A 21,896-nucleotide genomic window follows, 5' to 3' on the forward strand; every position below is an offset into this window, starting at 1 on the left:
ATTCTGCACAGTTTGTCTGCTCGACTAACCTTGTATTAATGCGAATACCAACCCCCCCCCCCCTTCCCCCTCCTCCATCCAAATTGATTCTAAAGACATAAGAGGTGGTGTTTCATTTCAAACCTATCGCCACAATCACTCACAGGTAGGTAGAAAAACTATACATAATAACCAAAGCTAAATATCAACAAGTCAATCAAAGGATACGATACCCCCATTTCTGTGTGAAGATATATAGAATTGGTATAAAATTTTGTCCCCCCAAAAATTTCCATGATGCAGGTGCATCATGAAACCCTCTGTAGGCACCCATACATCATAAATATCCAGAAGGCATCTAATGGATATATTCTGGATATTTGTGATGAAGTTCTAGATATCCAGGAATGTCCATAGTAAGCATTCACTGGATATTTATATGTCCACCAAGGGTACATACATAGGATATCTAGGAATGGTATGTTTTGGACATCCTTTGGATCATTTTTGGATGTGTGTTGGACATTCTGTGGATATGTTTTGGACATTCTGTGGATTATACTTGGACATTCTATGGATCACTTTTGTGTGTTTTGGACATCAACTTAGTTCATATGAACGAGATGTTACCTGGATGTTTTCATTTGATTGTGAATGAGAATATACTTGGGACTAGAATTGGGTCTAATGTGGGCTCAACCTGGGCTCTGCAGCTAGCTGCTCCAGGAAAATAAATAAAAATGGAATGAAATAAAAGATTAAGAAACAAAAAGTCTAATCACAAAAAGAAAACTAGAAATTACATTCTGAACGGAAATTTGTCAAGTTGAACTTCACACCTCCTGTAGTGTCTAGATATGGGAAGCCACTAGTCCCTCCTGCTGCACACTGAAGTAAGGTGGTTGCCTCTGGGAAAGCGTTGATACGTTTGATGGACCATAACGCTCTATTGGAGACTCTTTTCAATGATGAAGACTGGGTTTGCAAACTGGAGTATTTGGCTGACATTTTTAGCAAAATGAACGAAATTAATCTATCATTGCAAGGAAAAACTGCCACAGTTTTTGATGCAAACACCAAAGCATCTTCTTTAAGAGGAAACTTATGTATTGGTTGGAGTGCGTAGAAAAGGAAGATATCGATTGATTCCCTCTTACAAAAGCTTCTAGACTGAAAACATCAAGGTTGAAGAAAGAATACAGAAAAATATTCAGTTGCATCTCGAAGCTTTGAGACACTCGTTTGAACATTATTTTCCAACAGCTCAAGAGAAGGTGCTTGATGGTTTTAAATGGGTACTGAATGTGTTCAGTGTGGACAAAAAAAACCACCCATCTTAAACTCTGGAATACGAGGTCATCAATAATTTGATATCCCCCAGCAAACTAAAAATAGTGTTTCAAAACCAAAGTCTACAGGAGTTTTGGCTGCATTTACAAGATGAATTCAAAATCAACTACATATGTCTGTGAAGCGGGATTCTCTTCCTACCAAAACAAAATACAGAAGCCACTTAAATGAAGAACCAGACATTCACCTGCAATTATCATTAATTGAACCAGAAATAAAAAAATAAAAAAACAGGTGTTATCATTAAACATTTACATGTAATTTTATGGACCTTATGTTGCTCTCACCAACAATGTAAATGGTTTGAAAATGCCATTAACTTGTAAGACATAAGGTACCGTAGGCCTAAGGGGCTCCGCCATAGAAATTTATTCTAAAAAGGGCTTTGCAAGTCACAAAGGTTGGGAACCACTGCCCCAGGAGGAAGTTTGCAAGTTATGATTAAGATTGCACTACAGAGTTTGAGTACTAACTTATATAGTGAATGACTGGGCACTATGAATGGATCTTTCCATGGATATCAAAACATGCAAGTCATTTTTTTTAATAACACTGCAACACATACCGCATATCCCATGAATATTCAGGAATGGAGATCCCATGGATATCCAGGATGGGAGATCCTCTGGATATCATGGATGGAATATCCTATGGATATCGTGGATGGAATATCCTTTGGATGTCCAGGATGGTATGTCTAATGGATATCCATAACATATAACATCCACAAATCCGATCTTGATATTTGTGAATATCCTATGGATATCAATCCCTTGGAGATTTGTGCTGTATCGGTAGTGGTTATTTTTTTAATTTCTTTTGGCATTTTCCATTTTCCCCATTTTCACACACATTCAATATTCTTTATTTTAACAACTTGCAATTCAAGAAACCCCTTGGGAAAAACTCTTACTTACTTACAGTGACATGCCCAAGGAGGGGGTTGTGGTTGAGGGTTCTGGCAAAAGCAGGAAAAGATGGCAAAATGAGGGTTGACTACTAAGAAAAGTATACATATACAGAACATATTGAAGACTAAAATCACTATATTGCTTACAAAAAACTGAGGCTCAGAACACAATCCCACAGAGGATTACACTGGCTATGGGTCAGGGCATCAGTACCTTGTTTGCCTATACAAATGCAGTTTCCAGGGCATATATGTGAAATAAAGGTTGACATTCGAGTGCCTTCCGAAAAGCCTCACTGATCCCCTGAAAATTTCAATGGTAAATAAAAGAAAGGTTCATAGGAGGAAGAGTTGTCTTTTTTTTATGATTTTTTTATAGAGAGAGAGGGGGGGAGAGCATGTGATATTTCGATGAGCCATATATCCAGCAAATGATACCAGAAAGAAAAGAAAACTGTAAATACTGAACATGTGTAAAACCGAATTACTGCTCTTTAAGCAATTAAAATGATTAGATTTCAAGATTTTTACATTCACATGTGCTCTTCATAAGAGAACTAAATATGAGCCATTTCTATGAGTAAGTTTATGTCAAACTTAGATTTAGTGGTGTAATATAATTAACTTTCTTTTCAGTGATTTTACAGTAACAAGTTATCTTTAACACTAACATATGCCAAAAATGATTGCTAGAAGCTGGATTTTATCAAGACTCTTTGGAGTATAACATACTCCAAAATGTAATGCAGTAACGATTAATGTTAAGTGAACAAATAGCAATATATGTATAAAAAAGTTCTGAAGAAAGCAAAATTTCCACCTATTTCCTGTAACATTTTATTGTCTATAAAACTCTCAGAATATTCTTCGCATTTCTATCACAGAATTTGTTTAACACATTCTTTATATTTGATAGTTTCGTGGGCTCAACATTACACTTCTGAAGCAAATGAATTACAAAACAATCATCATGTCTCACTTTTATTTACAAACATATTCAATGATCCCAAAATACAGTATATATTTTCAGCAAGGTGAATGGTTCTTGCACATTTCTATACAATTTGTAAAAGCTGTACATGCAAATATAGATATGTATAAAATAAACTATAAAATAATTTTTTTTCATTGTAATGCAACATACTAAAATGCACATTAACATTTATTAACTTGAGCAAGATGAAAAAGAAGCTTTACAATAAAGTGAAACAAGACTAGAAGTAAGTTATATTATTGATTGCAAAGGAAGAAAAAATAAAATGAACCTTCACAGGTATTGTGATTTCCATATCTTTATGGCATTTTTAATAAAAATTGGAAGACTTAAAACAAGGCAGATAATTAGGCAATTTCAGTATGTACCCATACTCAACATAGCACCATTACATTACATGCAATGAGTTCTCTCACATTCTACAATTGGATGTAAAATAATAGAAACATATACAGGATGTAAAAAAGAAGGAAGCGCTTCATGTGATATAATGAAACTTAAAGACACTTCCTTTCAGTGTACATGAAAATAAAACGTGAAAAATCACTTTTAGACAGCAGAATACATATTCCTCATAAAAAGAAGCCTTCCATGCACACATTTTCATATAAAAATATTGGTAATACATATATTTGCTTTAAGACTGACTAGACCATAACCTTTAGAATTCATCTGTAAAAATACTTATTTTTGTACTCTTTAATACATTTCCAATAGACAGCACAGATTAAAAATAACAAACACATAATACTTGCATCAGGTTCATTACTTTGTTCATTCTTAATACATTCCAGTGGTTATGAAAAAATATCACGATGCTTATGTACATTTAAATGCTGTGGCACCTTCATTGTGCTACAAAAAGACACTTGTTTCACATTCATTTTCACTTGTTCCACTTGATGCAGTGGTGCTACTGCTCACAGTCTTCTTTTTCTTGTTCTTGGCTTCTGCAGCCTCACGACTAGTTTCAATAAGGTGAACAATCTGATTGGTGTTACTCCACTGCTGGAAACTCTTCCAGTGATACCTGGAGGCATTAATAAAAAGAGACTTGTCAAATGTCTTACTAGAGCCACATATTTATAGTGAAAAACTATATCAAGATTTCAGTACAAAAACTGGGTATATTTTCGGATTAAAGTGGTATATAAAATAGCATTTTGGTGTTAAAAACGTGAATAAAAACCTAAACTATATTTATTACACAAAATTAATATTTCACTTCTACAACCTTGGTGACAATGATGTTCGACCAGAAAGGAATATGTGATTAAATGCACAGAGGCATAGGCGGTGGAATGGGTGACCCGCAAAAGTGACGCATGTGTGTAAGAGGAGGCATGTGAGCAGGCAAGAATCGTGATCCCAGCATGTTGCACCCAAGGTCACGTAAAGAACGAAAACAGGGAACTATACGCGTGACATTGAACTTCGACCAGGCACCAGACCCATACGGAAAATTCCAGATAGTGGCGCATTTGACGGAAGCATGATGTCACGGACACGAGAAGGGAGTCTGCCGCATATAAGCGCATGCTGTGCACCGAGGAACCGCAGTGCATCATCACCATGGCCAGGTTCAAACCTATTGACAACACCGTGAGGAGAATAGTGGTGGAGTTGCAACGGGATGGACTCACTGAACGGGAAATAGGGTGCCAACTGAACTTACCCAAGTCAACTGTCTAATGCATCATCAAACACCACCAAAATACGGGTACTACAGAGCCAGGTAAGGCCACCGGTCGAAAACGTCTGCTGAGCGTTCGTGACCTACGGATATTTAGGCGCTATATCCAGACCAACAATCATGTTTCTGTGGCCGAATTACGACTGTGGACTCCAGAACGCTTTCACATTGAAGTGTCAACCAGAACCATTCGCCGTTACCTACAGCGATGCAGTTACCGAGTGTACAAGGCGAAACGTAAACCCTTCCTTTCCATGTTGAACAAAGGCAATTCACTACGGTGAGCACAAATGTACCGGGGATGGACATTTCGGCAGTGGAACAGGGTTTTGTGGACGGACGAATCCATTTTCAATGTTGTGTACAGGAAAATACGGAAAACAGTCATTTGTCGGAAGGAGGACCAGAATGAAGCAAAATGTTATGCACGTCGGGTACAGAAACCTGCGTCAGTGATGGTATGGGGATGCATGACGGCATCTGGGGTTGGCCCACTACACGTCTGTGAGGGCATTGTGAATGCACATGCCTATACACGCGTACTGGAGCGGCATCTACCCACATTGTGAAGGCACCTGTTCCACAGGCAGCGTCTCATCTTTCAACACAACAATGCCAGGCCTCATACAGCACGGCTGACAAGAGAATGGTTGACTCGCCATCACGTGCGAACTCTGCCATGGCCACCATCGAGTCCCGACCTCTCGCCCATTGAGAATGTGTTGTGTTGCGTGTTCTTAAGCGACGTGTGCAACAGAGGGCACCCACGACAGTGGCTGCTCTTATCGCCTGCCTGCAGGAGGAATGGCACCGCATCGATGTGGAATATCTTGAACGACTCGTCCGCAGCATGCCCTGACGCATTGCCACAGATATTCGCCGACGGGGCGGCATCACACCATGGTAAACAGGATCCCCTCTAACAGTGGTCGAACTTCAATGTCACGTGTAGATGGACGAAACATTGCTGCATTGCAGCGTGAATTTATGTTTTCCTTTGTTCCATGTAGCCTGCTGAATAAAATATGTTCAGCATATGCATGTGTTCTCCTTCTTTCACAATGCACTCCTATATTTGGTCGAACTTCATTGTCACTAAGGTTGTAATAACACATTTATATAGTTATCAGATTTTAAGTTTATTTCCCTGTAAAAAGAGTCCATTTTTGATTCTCAAATATTTACAGAAGAATTAATAAATTCATCCAAACAGGTTCCATTCAGAAGATGCACTGCCACTATGGACCAAAGAGGATTGCCATCATTCTGTGCCAGGAGGCATGGTATAAGGGTCAGACAATGGAGAAATCATAACTCTCCAGGTCAGACAAAGAACATCAGGATGCCAGGTAATGTGGAGAGAGTCTACGCCGCAGCTGCAACTTCTGAAATCAACCTGTTTAGATAAATGCCTCCACTTCTGCGATTCATGTCTGAACTGGCCAATGTTCCATGACAGACTGATTGCAAGCCTAAGTATGGAAGATTTCTCCACATGCATTTCTGCATCGGGATAGGGTTACCACCAGGCGTTGATAGATACAACATGCAGTACCTTTTGATTTATTGAATTTGAAATTTTGGGTGCATCAGCACTTAGGCTATTTTGCATTAGTCACATAATATGGGGTCCGGCCCCTTATCATAAGTAAATGCACTTATTTATAATCTCAAATAGAGTGAACATCATAAATGCAAGGATTTTTCTAAAATTATATTTTGATATAAATGATGCATGGTCGGACTGCTAATCACATGTAATACTAACAGTAAGTAAATTACGGATAATCAATTCTTACCTTGCAGTGATGAAGCACCAGGCTACATACTTAACAAGGAGAAAGACACACAGCACTGCTAATCCTGTCCCTTCCCACATTCCCTGTCGTAAATACACAATTGATCCCAATCCACACAGGTACACAGATATTAGGCATAGAGGAGTGAGAACTAGGAGGCAAATTAGATCTCCATATAAACCCTTTGGTCCATCACGGCTTGTTATCCACTGGAAAAAAAAATGAAAATATGTAAGAAATGAAAGGGTTAGAGCAAAAGTAAAACTAAAGCATGCATGATGAAAGAACCAACTTGGAATTCTATTTTTGCCTTTTGTGTCTCAAGCCAGGAAAGCTCACATGAACCCTTCAGGTTGGTCCAATTGCCATACTGATGGGAAATTGCCAAGCTTATCGCTCAGAGTAACAGTTTGGGGTCCAAGATGTGGCTAAGCCTAACCGTTGACTCCCATTAACAAATGAATGGATCTTACATGTTCTTCCTTTCCCTTAAGTGTGAGAGGAGGGTGAATGTTGATAGCAGAAGGTGCCATTTATGAACTGGGTAAAAAAAAAAAAAACACGCATGGCAACACTGCTTTTGGCACATACTCCCACTTCTGGAGACAAAAAGTATGAATCTGTTCTTTGATCATGGATTTTACATGGCATTTTTTACCAGGTAAACTGAATCGGTGTATAAAGACGATTGTCCCTTAACCCTTAAATGCCAAGGTCAGTTTTATGCAATAAGGTCTGAATACTGAGCACATTTTCAGTGGGAAGTTTGAAATTGCACAATTCAATAAAAATTCATCTCTCTGTAACTATAAAGGCTAAAGTTACAAATGAAAGTTCGTTTTTTTCAGTACAGTCTAGGCTACATGTCTATGGCCAAAATATCCAATTTTCATTTACAAAACAGAAGAGGACAAATGTAAAAAATGTTTTTTCTTTCTACAAAATTTAAACTTTGTTGGGCTCCCACATAAGCAATGCCAGAATGTGAAGGTTCAAAACAGTGCGTATTGTCAGATGTGTGTTCCGTTCTCGTGGCAAGAACTGTGCACTAGCTGCTGATGCTTTCGAATAAAAAAATATTCTAATGTAAAAGCCCTGCTTGTTTTTGGTGGAAAATTTAAAATTCCCTCAAGGTAAATACATAAAAATAACAAAAAAACCTCGGAAACAAAGTATGCTAGAGTTACAAATTTTACCTTATTTTCTTCAGTACAGGTAATAAGCTTGTGGTTGAAAAAAAAAAATTATCAAGTAGAAGATGAAATATTTTTTTATTACAAAGATTGAGCTTCGTCAGGCCCCCAAATAGGCAACGCTGAGACATGAGGGTTCAAAATTGTACCTGCATATTGCCTGATATGGGTTCCATTCTCATGCAAAGAATTGTGCACTTACTACTGATACTTTTGGAGACAAATAATTTCTAATGTAAAACCTGTAATTTTTTTCAGCAGGAAATTGTCCCCTCACCTCAAATATACCAACAATCAAATTAACAATAGGATGCTTCAAGGCTTGTGCAGCACTCAACACATTATCTCCGAACATTACCTGTGTCACAGTATGTTCCAAAAGTGAAAAACCAAATGTGACATATGTAGAGCCATGCATATTTCCCGTTTGACAAAAACATGAAATGTGAAATAACACATTGTAATGTTAATGTTTCTGAAAGGTGTGAGGTGCATTTGCCTACTACACTGTTTAATCATGAAATAATGCAAAATGAACTACAAAATGCAAAATAGACTCTCAAACATGAAATTTAGAGTTTATTTACAGACGGAACACTTTCTGAAGTCAGAATTATCCTGAGAGTTATGCAATTCATGGGAAATTTCTTAATTATGCTGTAAATATTTGAGAGCATAAATTGACCCCTTTATATGGGAATACAATTCTGTAGATTAGGCACACACAGGAGATCTTCTCAGGCGAGCTGATTTAACTTAAGTGGATTTTAAATACACTGTAAGATTTGCACAAACATTTTATTATTGTTGACAATTCACACCACCTGACAACCAGATATGTGACTTCGGAACATGAACAGGGTGGCCACTATGACCATGATAAAATCCGAGTATAATTCCCGGTTTTCAAGGTGAATTTTCCAAAAATCCCAAGGGTACAAGCAGATGTTTTCTCTATTTCAACCTTACATATTACTGCCTCTCACCAACCACACACATACACACACAAATATCTATATCTATATATATAAAAATGTATGTATGTGTGTATGTTTGTTCAGGCATAACTCTCCAACACCTGGAGCGATTTCAACCAAACTTGGTACATGTATCACCTAGGAGTGGGGTGGGAAGGGGGTGACATGTAAAAATAATTGAAAACGACAGATATTAGTGTGGAATCCATAGTTTTTGTGGTTGCTAAGACAAACAGTGACACTCCCAATGCCGTTCAACTCCAAGACACCCCTAGCGGAAGGGGTAGGAAGGGGGTGACATGTAAAAATAATACGGATATTAGTGTGGAATCCATAATTTTCGGGGTTGCTAAGATGAATAGTGACACTGCCAATGCAGTTCACCTCCAAGACACACCTGGCACCCCTAGGGGTGGGGGTGACATGTAAAACGACCGATATTTGTGTCAAATCCATAATTTTCGGAGTCGCTAAGCTAATTGATGACATTCACGATGACATTTGAGAGAAAGAGAGAGACTAGCTTTCTCGATCATGATGAACAAGTCACAGGGGCAGTCTATTAAGTAATGTGGAGTGGATTTAAGATTGCTATGTTTCTCCCATGGATAACTTTAATAGAAGATTGGGATAAATAAATAGCCAGGCAATCAGCTAGTATTAATATAAATTATCTGTGTGATTCCAATGATATATTTAAAATAATAACACTTAAGCACCCTGATGATGCATTAGCATGTATGGGACATAACGTGATCAACCCATTTCTGACAAAAGTGGAGGTACGACAAACAGCATTCAGTCAGCAATTTCATCACTTTGAATATTGTGTATATGTGACGAATTTTCAGAATAAAAGAACAAATTTCAATTTTGCACATTTCATTGTATGCTAGGACAACATTTTTTTTAAAAAAATACAATAATTAAATATATAATAGTTATATGTGTGGGCTGTATTTTTATATTTGTCATGTTTTGAAACATGAATCCACTTCATTCATGAATGGCCACAACCTGTCATGATATATCATGCCCAGTAATTCAGCATATCCTCAACAAACACCTATGTTCTCATAGAGGTATCATCTTACTGTAACCTGTTCATTTCAAGGCAATATCTCTTAGCCAGCTAGTTATGAGGAAGGCACACACATTGATCATGTTCTAGCCCTCTGGTTACATGCGTCAAGTTTGACCTGTATAATTCTTATCTGTGAATGTACTGATATGATTCTGATCCAAGTGTGGATAACAGAAAACATTTCATGAAGAACATTAATGTACAGTCCTTGAAAATAAGAACCCATATTTAGAAACTTGCATTGCAAAAACAGGGTAAATGATTATGCATTTCCATTCAAAACCGAGCACTCAATTATGGACAGACTATGAAAATATCAGATTAGAACAAATGTTAGTAATTTTTACCCCAGAAACCATCACTGATAAAATACTGTTTGTGCTGAAAACAGTCTTACAGGCTTGAAGGCAATAGAACATGTTCAATTTATAAAAATAATAACAAAAGGAATTAAAAACTTGGTGGCCTAGATTTGATCTAGGTCAACCCTAGGTGTGGATTTTTGCCCATTTGCATCTTTTATCCATTTGTAGTAGAACATAGGTTTTGATGTTTTACGATAGTTTCATTGTGTTTCTACTCCGAAAACGAATTTTTGTAGTGATCATATGTGTGATTATATGTAGTAAAAGGTAGATTTGAGGGTCGCAAAGTCACTTCATCAGGGTAGGCAAAGTGAACAACTGTTTGGTGACTCATACTTGGACAAAACACTGCCAGCTCACCCCTTCTTTTTTCCAGTTGAATGCTTGAAGGAGTCAATCAGTACTCATTTGCTTTGTTGTGTGTGAATGGAAGTAAGGTAAGTTATCTACGGATATTCATGTGTTTCAAAATGCCAAATGACAAGGTGGCCAGAAGTGTATTAATTAAATGCATGTTTTACCACTGAGAGAAAAGCCTGTACGAAGGAGGAACATTTAAGTGTTAAATTACTTTACAAATTAATATTTCTTTCCCAGATAATATAATGCCATTGGTGAAAACTATCAGTTGCTGATGTGAATTGCAGGTACTCTGAAAATATTTTCCAGGACAGAGTTTGTTTTTGGAAACATGAAAAAAGTAATGAACAATGGACACTGACAAGCATCATCTTACATTATCTCAGTTTGAATACAACATTGCTAAGATACAGTCCGGCCAAGGAAGACAAAACTACCTGGAAAGGACGATTCCAAACGCGAGAGGGGAAGCAAGGAGAAACATTCCTCAAAACTACCCTGTGGTATTTCGCTTGTTGTGTTTATTACCGCTTGCTGCTTTGTGTTTGTGATGGCTCTTACAATTCACAAGAAACAGTTTCAAAGTGGAATGAATGAAATTGGGACGTTTTGGCACCCTGTTGCACATTCTACAAAACACCCTTGTTCTACTAGAAAATGTCACAAACCATTCATTTACTACATTTATATTTATAATACTATGTACAATAATACTATTATTAGTGAATACTATCCTGATTAATGCTGTGTACATTTGTGCTAATTATAATATTTACTAAGGAGATCAATTTAATTGAATGATATAAAATAAAGCTACGGGTTTACAAACAAGTTTATCTACTAATGTGACATTTTGAATACTGTCCTGATATATTCTGTTTGCTGATATAGTATATGAATGGCTTTAATTTCTTTCTGAACCCTTACATAATTCGTAAACATCTCTCTATGTATTTTGGCAGCAATGTTACTGCTCTGAAATTTTATTGTTGTTTCCACAGAAGACGATTTTCAAGGAACCCGCTTCCCGCCCAAAGTGCAGTCACCCCTATTTAGCCACTGAACACGTCCGGTTGGCACACGTGCACTTCTGTCCATGGTCTCTGCTAAGGCAGCCAGACAATATGTGAAAATTTTAGTTCAGTGGCCTTGTGTTGCATAGATTGGATTGATTTGTTGTTTTAAGTCCACTTTATGCACAGTAAGGCTAATCGGGACTGGACCTACAGTTTAAAGTGGGATCCGAACCACTTGTGCCTCCACCGGGTATCGAACCCGGGACCCCTTGATTACAAGGCGATGACGCTACCACTGCGCCATCGGGGAGGCCCGTGTTGCATAGAGTAATGGTTCCCAAAGATACGATGAGATGGACGAAGGGACAATCACAAACATATCTGGATGACACAACAAGATTTCTACAGAGAACTATAGTGTCCGTGGGTCCAGGTACCAGAGCTCCATTAGTCTGCAAGACTGCAGTCACCACGGTGTCCTATGTGGAAGTGAGGTTGACTTTTGGGTGCCATCTCAAAAGTCACCCCTTGCACTCCACAAGAGTTTGAATTTATAATTTGAACACATCGTGCAATACAAGCAAAAGTGTTAGTTTTCCACTTATTTACCTGCATGGCTGGTCTCTTCTGGCGGTACGTGACATAATGAAAACCACATATTTCACACACATCAGAATTTGAGGTAGACAGCCATCTTTCAATGCAGCACAAGTGTACAAGCCCCAGCGTGCCTGTGCACTGGCATGGTGAAATGAGGTCTTCCATTGATTCACCTATAAAAAAATATGGCATTAAAAACAGCATCTGGATTATACAGGGTGACCCAGGTAGGGATCCCACATAAAATCTCAGAGATTTACAGAATCCTCAAACTTTTACACAGAGTTTATTACAACTTTCAATTTACTTTACAATGACCTTAATAGTCATATCATCCTCTTTACTATTATTAGGAATAGGACAATTGAATCAGTAGTCTATTACTATTGACCAATATCAGTGTAATGCGAAATGTTTATAAACAGCCTGTAATTATTGAAAAATCCCACCATTTGTTTTTATGAATAAAAAATATAATTCATGTGTCAAGTTTTTTAAAAGTAACTAAATGTGCCGTTCTTCAAAGTTGCCTTTAAAAAGGAACCGACTCATTGTGATTACTTAAGCTGTGTACATTAATCCTGCATTGGCCTCGCACGGTCTCTAGTTCCAGGTGTGTATTTATCAATGATTGCTTTGTTAACCCCCTTTCTCTGTCTAGCTGAGTCTCTAACCTTCCTCTTTTACACCACGATTTTGGTTTCAGTGTTATTTTAGAGTCACTCGGAGGGGAATTCGTTGAAGCCCCTTGCTGTCTGAGTCCGTGCGCGACTATAGGCGTACCTAGTTTTTACTGAAAATTCGGTCTGCCATTTCATGCCAGACTAATGAAGAGTGCCTTTTCATAGTTCTATAGAATTTCAAATTTTATAGTTTTATAGAATCTCCATTGTTTGAAGAAAAGATTGAATCGCAATAATTGAGGGTTTGGCATTTTAGACCTTTAATTGATCATATTTTAAGAATACAGTCTCTGGCACCATGCATGACCATCGAAGTAATTTTTCTCGCGTGGTCCATGAAGGGTTAGTTAAGGAAGTCAATGATCCATTCATGTTCGAGAAACATTTGCAATTTTATACACGGTCAATATTGGTGAAGATTTTACATCAGTTATTCCCCAACTGAAAAAATAAAATTAATTCAAGAATAAAATGACATCTCTGTACCTAATTAAGGACAAAGGTTACAGATTTTCCTGGAGTTAAAAAGCTTATAAAATTGTATTACAGATTAAATTTCAAACAAATCACATATCGAACATCAAAATATTTTTACACTTTTGAGAAACAGAAGTACACAAATGGAAACAATATTACTTAATCTGTGCTGCAAAATAAACATATATTGGGTTGGCAACTAAGATCCCGTAGTTTTTTTTAATTGGAAAAATCTCTATGACATTAAATACGTTTGGCACGAAGGTGTACATCATGCGAAAGAGAATATATTGTTCTACCTAAATGTATGTTTCTTTGTTACTAAGACACATTTTTTTGCTATTTACAGATCATTAAATTGAAATGTCAAGTTGAGAAGAATGAGCATTTTCGACACCTCCTCCTTTTTGCCTTTAATCAAGGTTCTAAGGCCGCAGAAGCTGCTCGCAACATTTGTGCTGTGTATGGAGTGGGTGCTATAGCTGAAAGAACCGGCCGTGATCGGTATGCGAAGTTCAAAAAAGGAAATTTTGACCTCAAAGACGCATCTCGTTCTGGCCGTCCAGTTGAGTTCGATGAAGAGCGATTGAACCACCTGTTGCATGAAAATTCGCGTCAAACAACAAGGGAACTGGCAGAGACAATGGGTTGCTCCCACACTACTGTAGAGAAGCATCTTCACTCGATGGGAAAGGTTCAGAAGTGTGGAGCATGGGTGCCTCACACTTTAAGTGTCACCAACAAAAATCAACGAGCCACAATCTCCGCTCGTTTGCTTGCTCGGCACCGTGCAACCCATGGACACAAGGAACGATTTCTTCACCGAATCGTTACTGGCGATGAAAAATGGTGCCTTTACATGAATATGAAGCGGCGTAAGGAATGGCTGAGCCCCGGGAAACAAGCGACCCCACGCACAAAACAGGAACTTCATCCGTGTAAAACGATGTTGTGCGTATGGTGGGACTGGGAAGGGATTCTCCATTTCGAATTGCTTGAAAGGAACCAAACGATAAACGCGGAACTCTATGTGCAACAAATGGAACGACTCAACATGGCTATTCAAGAGAAAAGACCGAATCGGCAGCATGGTGTTCTTTTGCTGCACGACAACGCCCGCCCTCATATCGCCAATATGACCAAGGACGCCATTCAAGCTCATGGTTGGGAAGTGCTGCCACACCCACCATACTCTCCAGATTTGGCACCAACGGATTTTCACCTCTTTCGATCTCTTTCAAATGCTATGCGGGGAGTTTCGTTCAATACTGATGCAGAATTGAGAGCTTGGTTGGATGACTTTTTCGAGTCTAAACCACGTGATTTCTACCGACGAGGTATTGAAAACCTTGTTGAACGTTGGCAAAACGTTGTAAACAACACAGGAGAATACATTATTGATTAACTACTTGTACCTGTTTATTGTTTATTGAAAACTAACCTTTTAACACCTTCCTTAAAAAACGGCGGGAACTTAGTTGCCAAGCCAATATTTAAAGCAGATACCTTTAAAATAGCTTGTGTAAAGCAAGTTACTGAAGTTGTACTTTGTTCGCATGTATTAGTTGTTATCATAGGTGTTGCCAGGCTCTGGGATCTAGAGGTGTTGAGCTTACTGTGAGGGTTGTGATGTTTATTCCAAGGAAAAAAAAAGTGAATTATGTATTTCATTATTCTTACACAAGTAAGTGTTCTAAAATAAAAATTCAAATTTTGGAAAAAAATAATGCCAAGAAGTGAAAAAAATACAGGTTTTTGGAAAAAACAACAACAAACAATCAAGGTGGCTAACAGTTATTCATCTATTAATTTTCTTGCTACTATTGAGATGAAAACTAGGAGTGCAGAAGGGAATGCCGACCTGAATACATGAGAAGAACAAGCTCCCTCTTGAGTCACCTATGGTTGGAATTATCATTATTGATCAATTACAAGATTTCCCTCAATTTTTTATTTTTTCAAATTCCCTGAGATTTTGAAACGGAACCTTGTAAAGCGGAACCCTGATTTTCATTTCCCTTCACTACACATTCAACATGCATGGTCTCAATCAAGTAGCACGGACATGTTACAAATTTTTAACTGTCACTCTTAAAATGTAAAATTAAGGTTCACTGTGTATATTTGTTAGAGATGAAACAGACTGATCAGTACTTTATCAGTATTGGCCAATATACACACTTTGGAGATAATCTTACTCCTGTATAAATGGCCTGTAACTTCTATCAAAAGTTTGTTAGTTTTTTCAAAGAACTACAAAAAATTCACATACTCTGATTTGCTTCAGTGACCTACAGTAAAACCTATTATAATTATTTCAGGTTATTGTGGAATGTATTTTTTTATATTGGATTCATACAATATTGCTTTCCACTGTTAAGTCAGTTCCATGCCATTATTTCATCTCCACGAACATGAAAAATGAAGACATGTATATTGATGAGTAGGGGCAGGGACTAGGTTACATTCTCTTATTTGGCACCGGATCAAATACTGGGGTGAGATCTTTATATATTTGATGAAAATCAGCCAAAAAAGATTTGAAACGGCATATTTTGACATGTTTTACCAATTTTGCATCTTTACAATATATTTCTTCAATTTCTCATAATAAGACATTTCTGTATAATTTTGTAATCGTCTTGCATATAATAAGTTATTTCATAATTTATTCATTGTACGTTTAGCGCAGGATAAGGAAATTGCAGACAAAGAAATTAAAAGCAGATGCAGTCTTTTCTTACCAACTAATACGAGGGTCACTATTTATATTTTGAGCCTTGGCAACACTGATTGAAGTTAGGTGCGATTTGACGTTTGCACGGAATCGTCTGGCATTATTGACCATAACGTACTTCAAATGTTTTGTCAATAGCTTGATTTGTGTTGTTTATGTTGCCTTGGAGATTGCGCGACAACAATAAAATGGAATTAACTCGTGAACATTTTCGTGCGATGATTTTTTACGATTTTCGACGTGGATTATCAAGACAAGAGTGCATCGATCAACTTACTTCCACATTTGGCGATGAAGTCCGATCCTTTGCCACTGTGAAACGCTGATATAATGAATTTAATCGTGGCCGCCATTCACTCACCGACAAGATTCGCGAAGGTCGTCCAAAATCAGTTGTTGTTCAAGAAAACGTTGATGCTGTGCAAAACCTAATACTGCAAGATCGTCATGTGACATACTGTGAGATTGAGGCAACCAAAGGCATTAGTTCCACCAGCATATATAAAATATTACATGATCATTTAGCTGTGAGAAAGGTATGTTCTTGTTGGATCCCACACAATTTGACAAAAACTCAAAAAGACGCTCGCGTCAATTGGTGCAAACAAATGCTCAATAAATACAATCGTGGTGTTTCAAAAGACGTATATAAGATTGTAACAGGTGACGAATCATGGATCAGGGTGGCTACAAACAAGCAGAAATGAAATTCCCTGACTTTTCCAGGACAAAATTTACATTTTTCCCTGACAATTACAAACTAAACTAAATCGATGTTTTTGCAAATGGAAATAATAAACTCATGCAGATCCACGAATGCTTTTGTTAAGTACCAATATTATCTTCTATGAAATTGACTTAATTTCTCTATTCTCTATGATTTGAATTCAAACTGCAAAATAGTGAATTTGGAAAATTATTACAATTGACAAGCTAGGGAAGGATCACGGAATTTTGTCATACGCAGTAAGTTCAAAATAAAATACTTGATTATTTTTAAAGTTACGACTAAATGAGAAAAGAGTGAAGAGTGATTGATTAAGAAATACAATTTGTAATTTATCAGTCTCCTTATACATTATCGGTATTATATGTTGATATTTCCACTGAGCTTTGGAACCCTCTGCTTGCAAGAACCATGAGTGCGGACTCATTTTTCAATGCATAAAGCTACTTCTCTGTAAAGCAAACAACTTAGCCTAACTCTTTCAGATAAGTGAAATAATTGAATCGTACAAAATAAAGTGTCATATTTTCTTACATTATCAATGGGATTTCTGCTTCAGTACAGTATATCCAAGTGAAGTACTGTGAAACTGACAACATGCAGTTATACCATTAATGCTGACGAAAAGGGTATGTAGGTATTATAAATTTAACGCAAGGAATTTATAGAATTGCATTGTATAGGTACCTGATTTAGCTAACCACACATTAAAACAGGAACACTCCAATAATAAAAGCTTCTGAAAGTTCATATACGAGGGGGATCCTGAAAAAAGCTTCAATGGTGCCTATACGCTGCACTAGTGATCGGAGAGCGACACACACACATGCAGGCAGAAAGAAGTGGCATGTAGCTGTAATCTGGTACAGTTGCAACGCAGCCGTTTTAGGACAGTTCTATGTTAAACATTGCAGCTCTCATACAGTCTCCCACCGACTGCGATGCAGCCTACATTGCACGCTCAGAATTTGACACAGAGAACAAAGGTGGTGATTATGCCGAAAATTACTAATGCAATAAATTATAACTGATATTCATGTTTTATTTATACCTAATCGGTAGGGACCTTGATATTTTGTTATTTTTTTATTTTTTACTGTACGGTGTTATTTTTCCCAAAATTCACATTTTCATTTTAGCGCATTTTCTGGCAAATATCTGAAATTATACCTTCATGGTATTTTTAAACTACTGTTTCAAATTGTAAGTCACATGGCTTATGCCTCTTCGTGAGAGTTTGATATCTTGAAAGTTATTTTGGGAAAGTTATTTTCCATACCCCTTTTTTAATTTTAAGGTAAGGATTTTAGATAATGGAATTTTCCCCGTATATACTGAAGGGTGCATAATGACCATAAGTAGCGACGCACCCAAAAAATTAAAATCAATCAATCTCACGTGACAGATACCGATATATTATGGCACCAAAAATTGGCATTATCTTTTTTTGACTTGTTAGTGTTAGGTTTCCCAAAATTCGCTTTTCTCTTTTAGAACATTTATCTGCCAAATATACCGAAACTTAATACTCCATTGTGCTTTTAAACTATTATTTTAAATTGTAGGTCACATGTTCTACGTATTTTCGGGACAGTTTGATATGTTGGATTTTTGAGGAAGTAAAAGTAAAGTGCTCCCCTGCACTTTGCCATGAAAGTGTATAGGGGTGTGGAGTTAAGGCCCCACACTTTCTTGATCACGGATGAAGGTGGAGATGATGTGATCAGCACCACGCTCCTGGCTACCTTTATCCCTTAAAGTTTCTTCAAAGTACCAGCTTCATATGATGCTGGGTGGGTGCTAGAGCAGTTTGAAAAGGTGGAAAACATCCCGGTCCCCCCCCCCCCCCGCAGGGGATCGACCCCGGGTCTCTCGCATAGTAGTCAGACGCCTTAATGACTGAGCTCCATTATTACTCGCTTGACAAATGCCAATGGTGCACGCTTAGCTAAGTAATTCAAACATATCTCGTGCAACAAATACGAAGATGTGGCTCCCGTGTGACGGTAGATACGCACTCCATCTCCTGTTAGAACCCTGCCACTTTGCTCTGTGATGCAAATGTTTTTTGATGCTGAAAAAATCGTGGGCTGTCGGAATTATTCCATGTACGTATAACTCTATAGTTTACTCTTGAGTAAATTGTTGCAAAACTTGCATGTTCTGTGTACACAAACATGGCCTAGAAAAGACAAGAATTTTTGATTTCATGGAATTTTTCGTTGTTTTAGGACATTTATTTTTAAAAAAAATCGCTAAAAACGCCAACAATTTGCATTTTATGCCAAATTCGCATTATTTCGATATTTCGAACGGGCGAGAAATGTGTCCAGACATCACTGCACATTCCTAAACATAACTAATCGGAAATTACTTTCTGGCCACCCCTCGTATTAATCAGTAGATGGAAAGTGAAAATTTAGCAGGGCTGGCAGAGAAAAGTTCATTCTTGAAGAAAGTGATTTGCTTTTATGATTGAATGATTCGGGTAAATATGATAGTAAAATATTTACGTATTTATTATTAGTATTTTATTTCATAATATTGGACATTAACCTTACTCAGTGAGAGATTAATGACCATCTCTCACGAGTTTAAACAGACAGGACAGAGAGTGGCGTTAATTTCATTGCAATACTAGTGGGGAGTATGCACTTGCCTGTTATAAAGTTCACTGATGCAGATTTATGTTTCACTTTTTCGTGATAGTATTCAATATATATCCCGTTTGGTTGGATTCTTCTTGATATCTAAGAATATTGCAATGTCATTGTAAACGTATGTTAACTTGTACGAAACCAGTAATACATCAGGATGATGAAAGAAAACCTTCGCAAGCACTGCTACATTAAATAAGGTGAAGTGAGTCAGAAGAGTAATGAAATTCCAGCAGCATATTTGCAATGTCTAAAACTCTTGTTTATGCATGCGATTTTTGTTGGATGTTGCAGTCCATGCAATTTCTGTCGCATGTTGTAGTGAGATACTTTGTCAGGTGGCGATATTTGACAAACATCGTATGTATCAATAGAAGCTATTTTTTTTTTTTTTTTTTTCATGTTCTTTCAGATTGCCAAACAAAATGCCTTACTACGACGTCCGACAAGTATCGGACGGCGCCATCCGCTCTTATCCCCACCATCTGTTGACAAGTCCCCTTACTACTCCAATACGGACAAGAAAAAATGATAATTCAATGCATTTTCAACGTAATATTTAGAGGGTTAACCTTTACTCTCCCGATGATACCATATGGTATCATCAGAGTAAGGTCGTACTGGTCCGATGATACCATATGGTATCATGGTGCTGATTACGAAATGAATGTGCTTTTTGGACCTTCATACTCTTATGTTTGGGTGGAAACTCTGACACAGGTCTGGAGCAAGTCTGGGAAATTCATATTGATGATCAACCTATCCCCCTCTCCGCAACATATCCATGCCACATTTCCGAACAGAGTTTCATATTTTGGCACATTATTCAACTTGTATGGCACCCAGGAACATGAAACATGTTTCAATCTCTTTGGAGAGAATACAAAGGTTTGCGCCTTCTCCCCAAAATAGCGGGTGAAGAGGGGGCAAACTCCAGATTTTTATGTTTTCTTTTCGTTGAAATTCGGCGGTCACACCCCCACAACCCCTTCCTCGGTTCGGAGTTCCGAATTGTACACGGTTGCAGGCTATGATGTTTTAGCTGCAAAACAAAACTTATCCGAAGTAGATTGCTCCCATAGTGCCAGAGTTATAACAATTTTCCTTCAAAAAAAGCAAATTACCTATTTTTCGTAAAAAACAATAATCACATTTTGACTTATTATTCAACTTGTATGGCACCCAAGAACATGAAACATGTTTCATTCTCTTGAGACATGTCCATTCTTTGAAAATAATACTAAATTCGCACCCTCTCCCCAAAATAATGGGGGGGAAAAGGGGCAAACTACAGATTTTTACGTTTTTTCCATTGAAAATTCGGGGGTTGTGCCCCAAGCCCACTTCCTCGATCCGGCGTTCAGAATTGTACACGGTTGCATGCTCTGATGTGCTAGCTGCAAAACAAAACTTATGCGAAGTAGAATGCTCCCATAGTGCCGGAGTTATAACAATTTTCCTCCAAAAATGCAAATTACCTATTTTTCGTAAAAAAAATAAATTAAAAAATCACATTTTGGCTTATTATTCAACTTGTATGGCGTCAAAGAACATGAAACATGTTACGTTCTCTTGAGAAATGTCCATTCTTTGAAAAGAATACTAAAGTTCGCGCCTCCTTCCCAAAATAGTGGCACAAGAGGGGGCAAACTCCAGATTTTTATGTTTTTTTCCATTGAAATTCGGGGGTCGCGAAACCCAAACTGCCCTTCCTCGGTTCGGCATTCTGAATTGTACACGGTTGAATGCTCTGATGTTTTAACTGCAAAACAAAACTGATCCGAAGTAGATTGCTCCCTTACTGTCCGAGTTATAACAATTTTCCTCCAAAAATGCAAATTACCTATTTTTCGTAAAAAAATAATAAAAATAAAATCACATTATGGCTTATTATTCAACTTGTATGGCACCCAAGAACATGAAACATGTTTCATTCTCTTGATAAATGTTCATTCTTTGAAATGAATACTAAAGTTTTCACCCTCTCCCCAAAACAGCAGGATAAGAGGGGCAAACACCAGATTTTAATGTTATTCGCATTGACATTCGGGGGAATTCCCCCCCTCCCAAGCCACCCTTCCTCGTTCCGGTGTTCTGAATTGTACACGGTTGCATGCGCTGATGTTTTAGCTGAAAAACAAAAGTTATCCGAAGTAGATTGCTGCCAAAGTGCCCGAGATATAACAATTTTCCTCCAAAGAGTGTTTGAATTTAAAATTCCCGCTGAGAAGCCCAAGCGAGAGAAATTTCTCTCTCTCTCTCCCCTCCTGCCATCACTGGTTTCTAGCACCGTGG

General features: G+C 37.7%; 1 protein-coding gene across 3 annotated transcripts in view; it reads right to left on the minus strand.

Annotated features, from left to right (window-relative positions):
• Positions 1 to 3,105: 3,105 nt before the first annotated feature.
• The window catches only part of LOC145989255 (E3 ubiquitin-protein ligase MARCHF3-like), a 30,521-nt gene continuing 11,730 nt past the window's right edge, over positions 3,106 to 21,896 (minus strand). For 2 of the 3 annotated variants that reach the window (XM_083124588.1, XM_083124595.1), the window contains exons 4-6: positions 12,330 to 12,493; positions 6,726 to 6,934; positions 3,106 to 4,263 (exon numbers count right to left, since the gene is read on the minus strand). In XM_083124588.1, the coding sequence (XP_082980714.1) occupies positions 4,089 to 4,263; positions 6,726 to 6,934; positions 12,330 to 12,493 (548 nt within the window). In that variant the 3' untranslated portion in view covers positions 3,106 to 4,088. The remainder of the gene's footprint in view (positions 4,264 to 6,725; positions 6,935 to 12,329; positions 12,494 to 21,896) is intronic. The other variant, XM_083124581.1, reaches the window with a different exon arrangement.

This window comes from Lepisma saccharinum, chromosome 1, assembly GCF_977018435.1.
Source record: "Lepisma saccharinum chromosome 1, izLepSacc3.1, whole genome shotgun sequence".
Lineage (NCBI taxonomy): Eukaryota > Metazoa > Arthropoda > Insecta > Zygentoma > Lepismatidae > Lepisma > Lepisma saccharinum.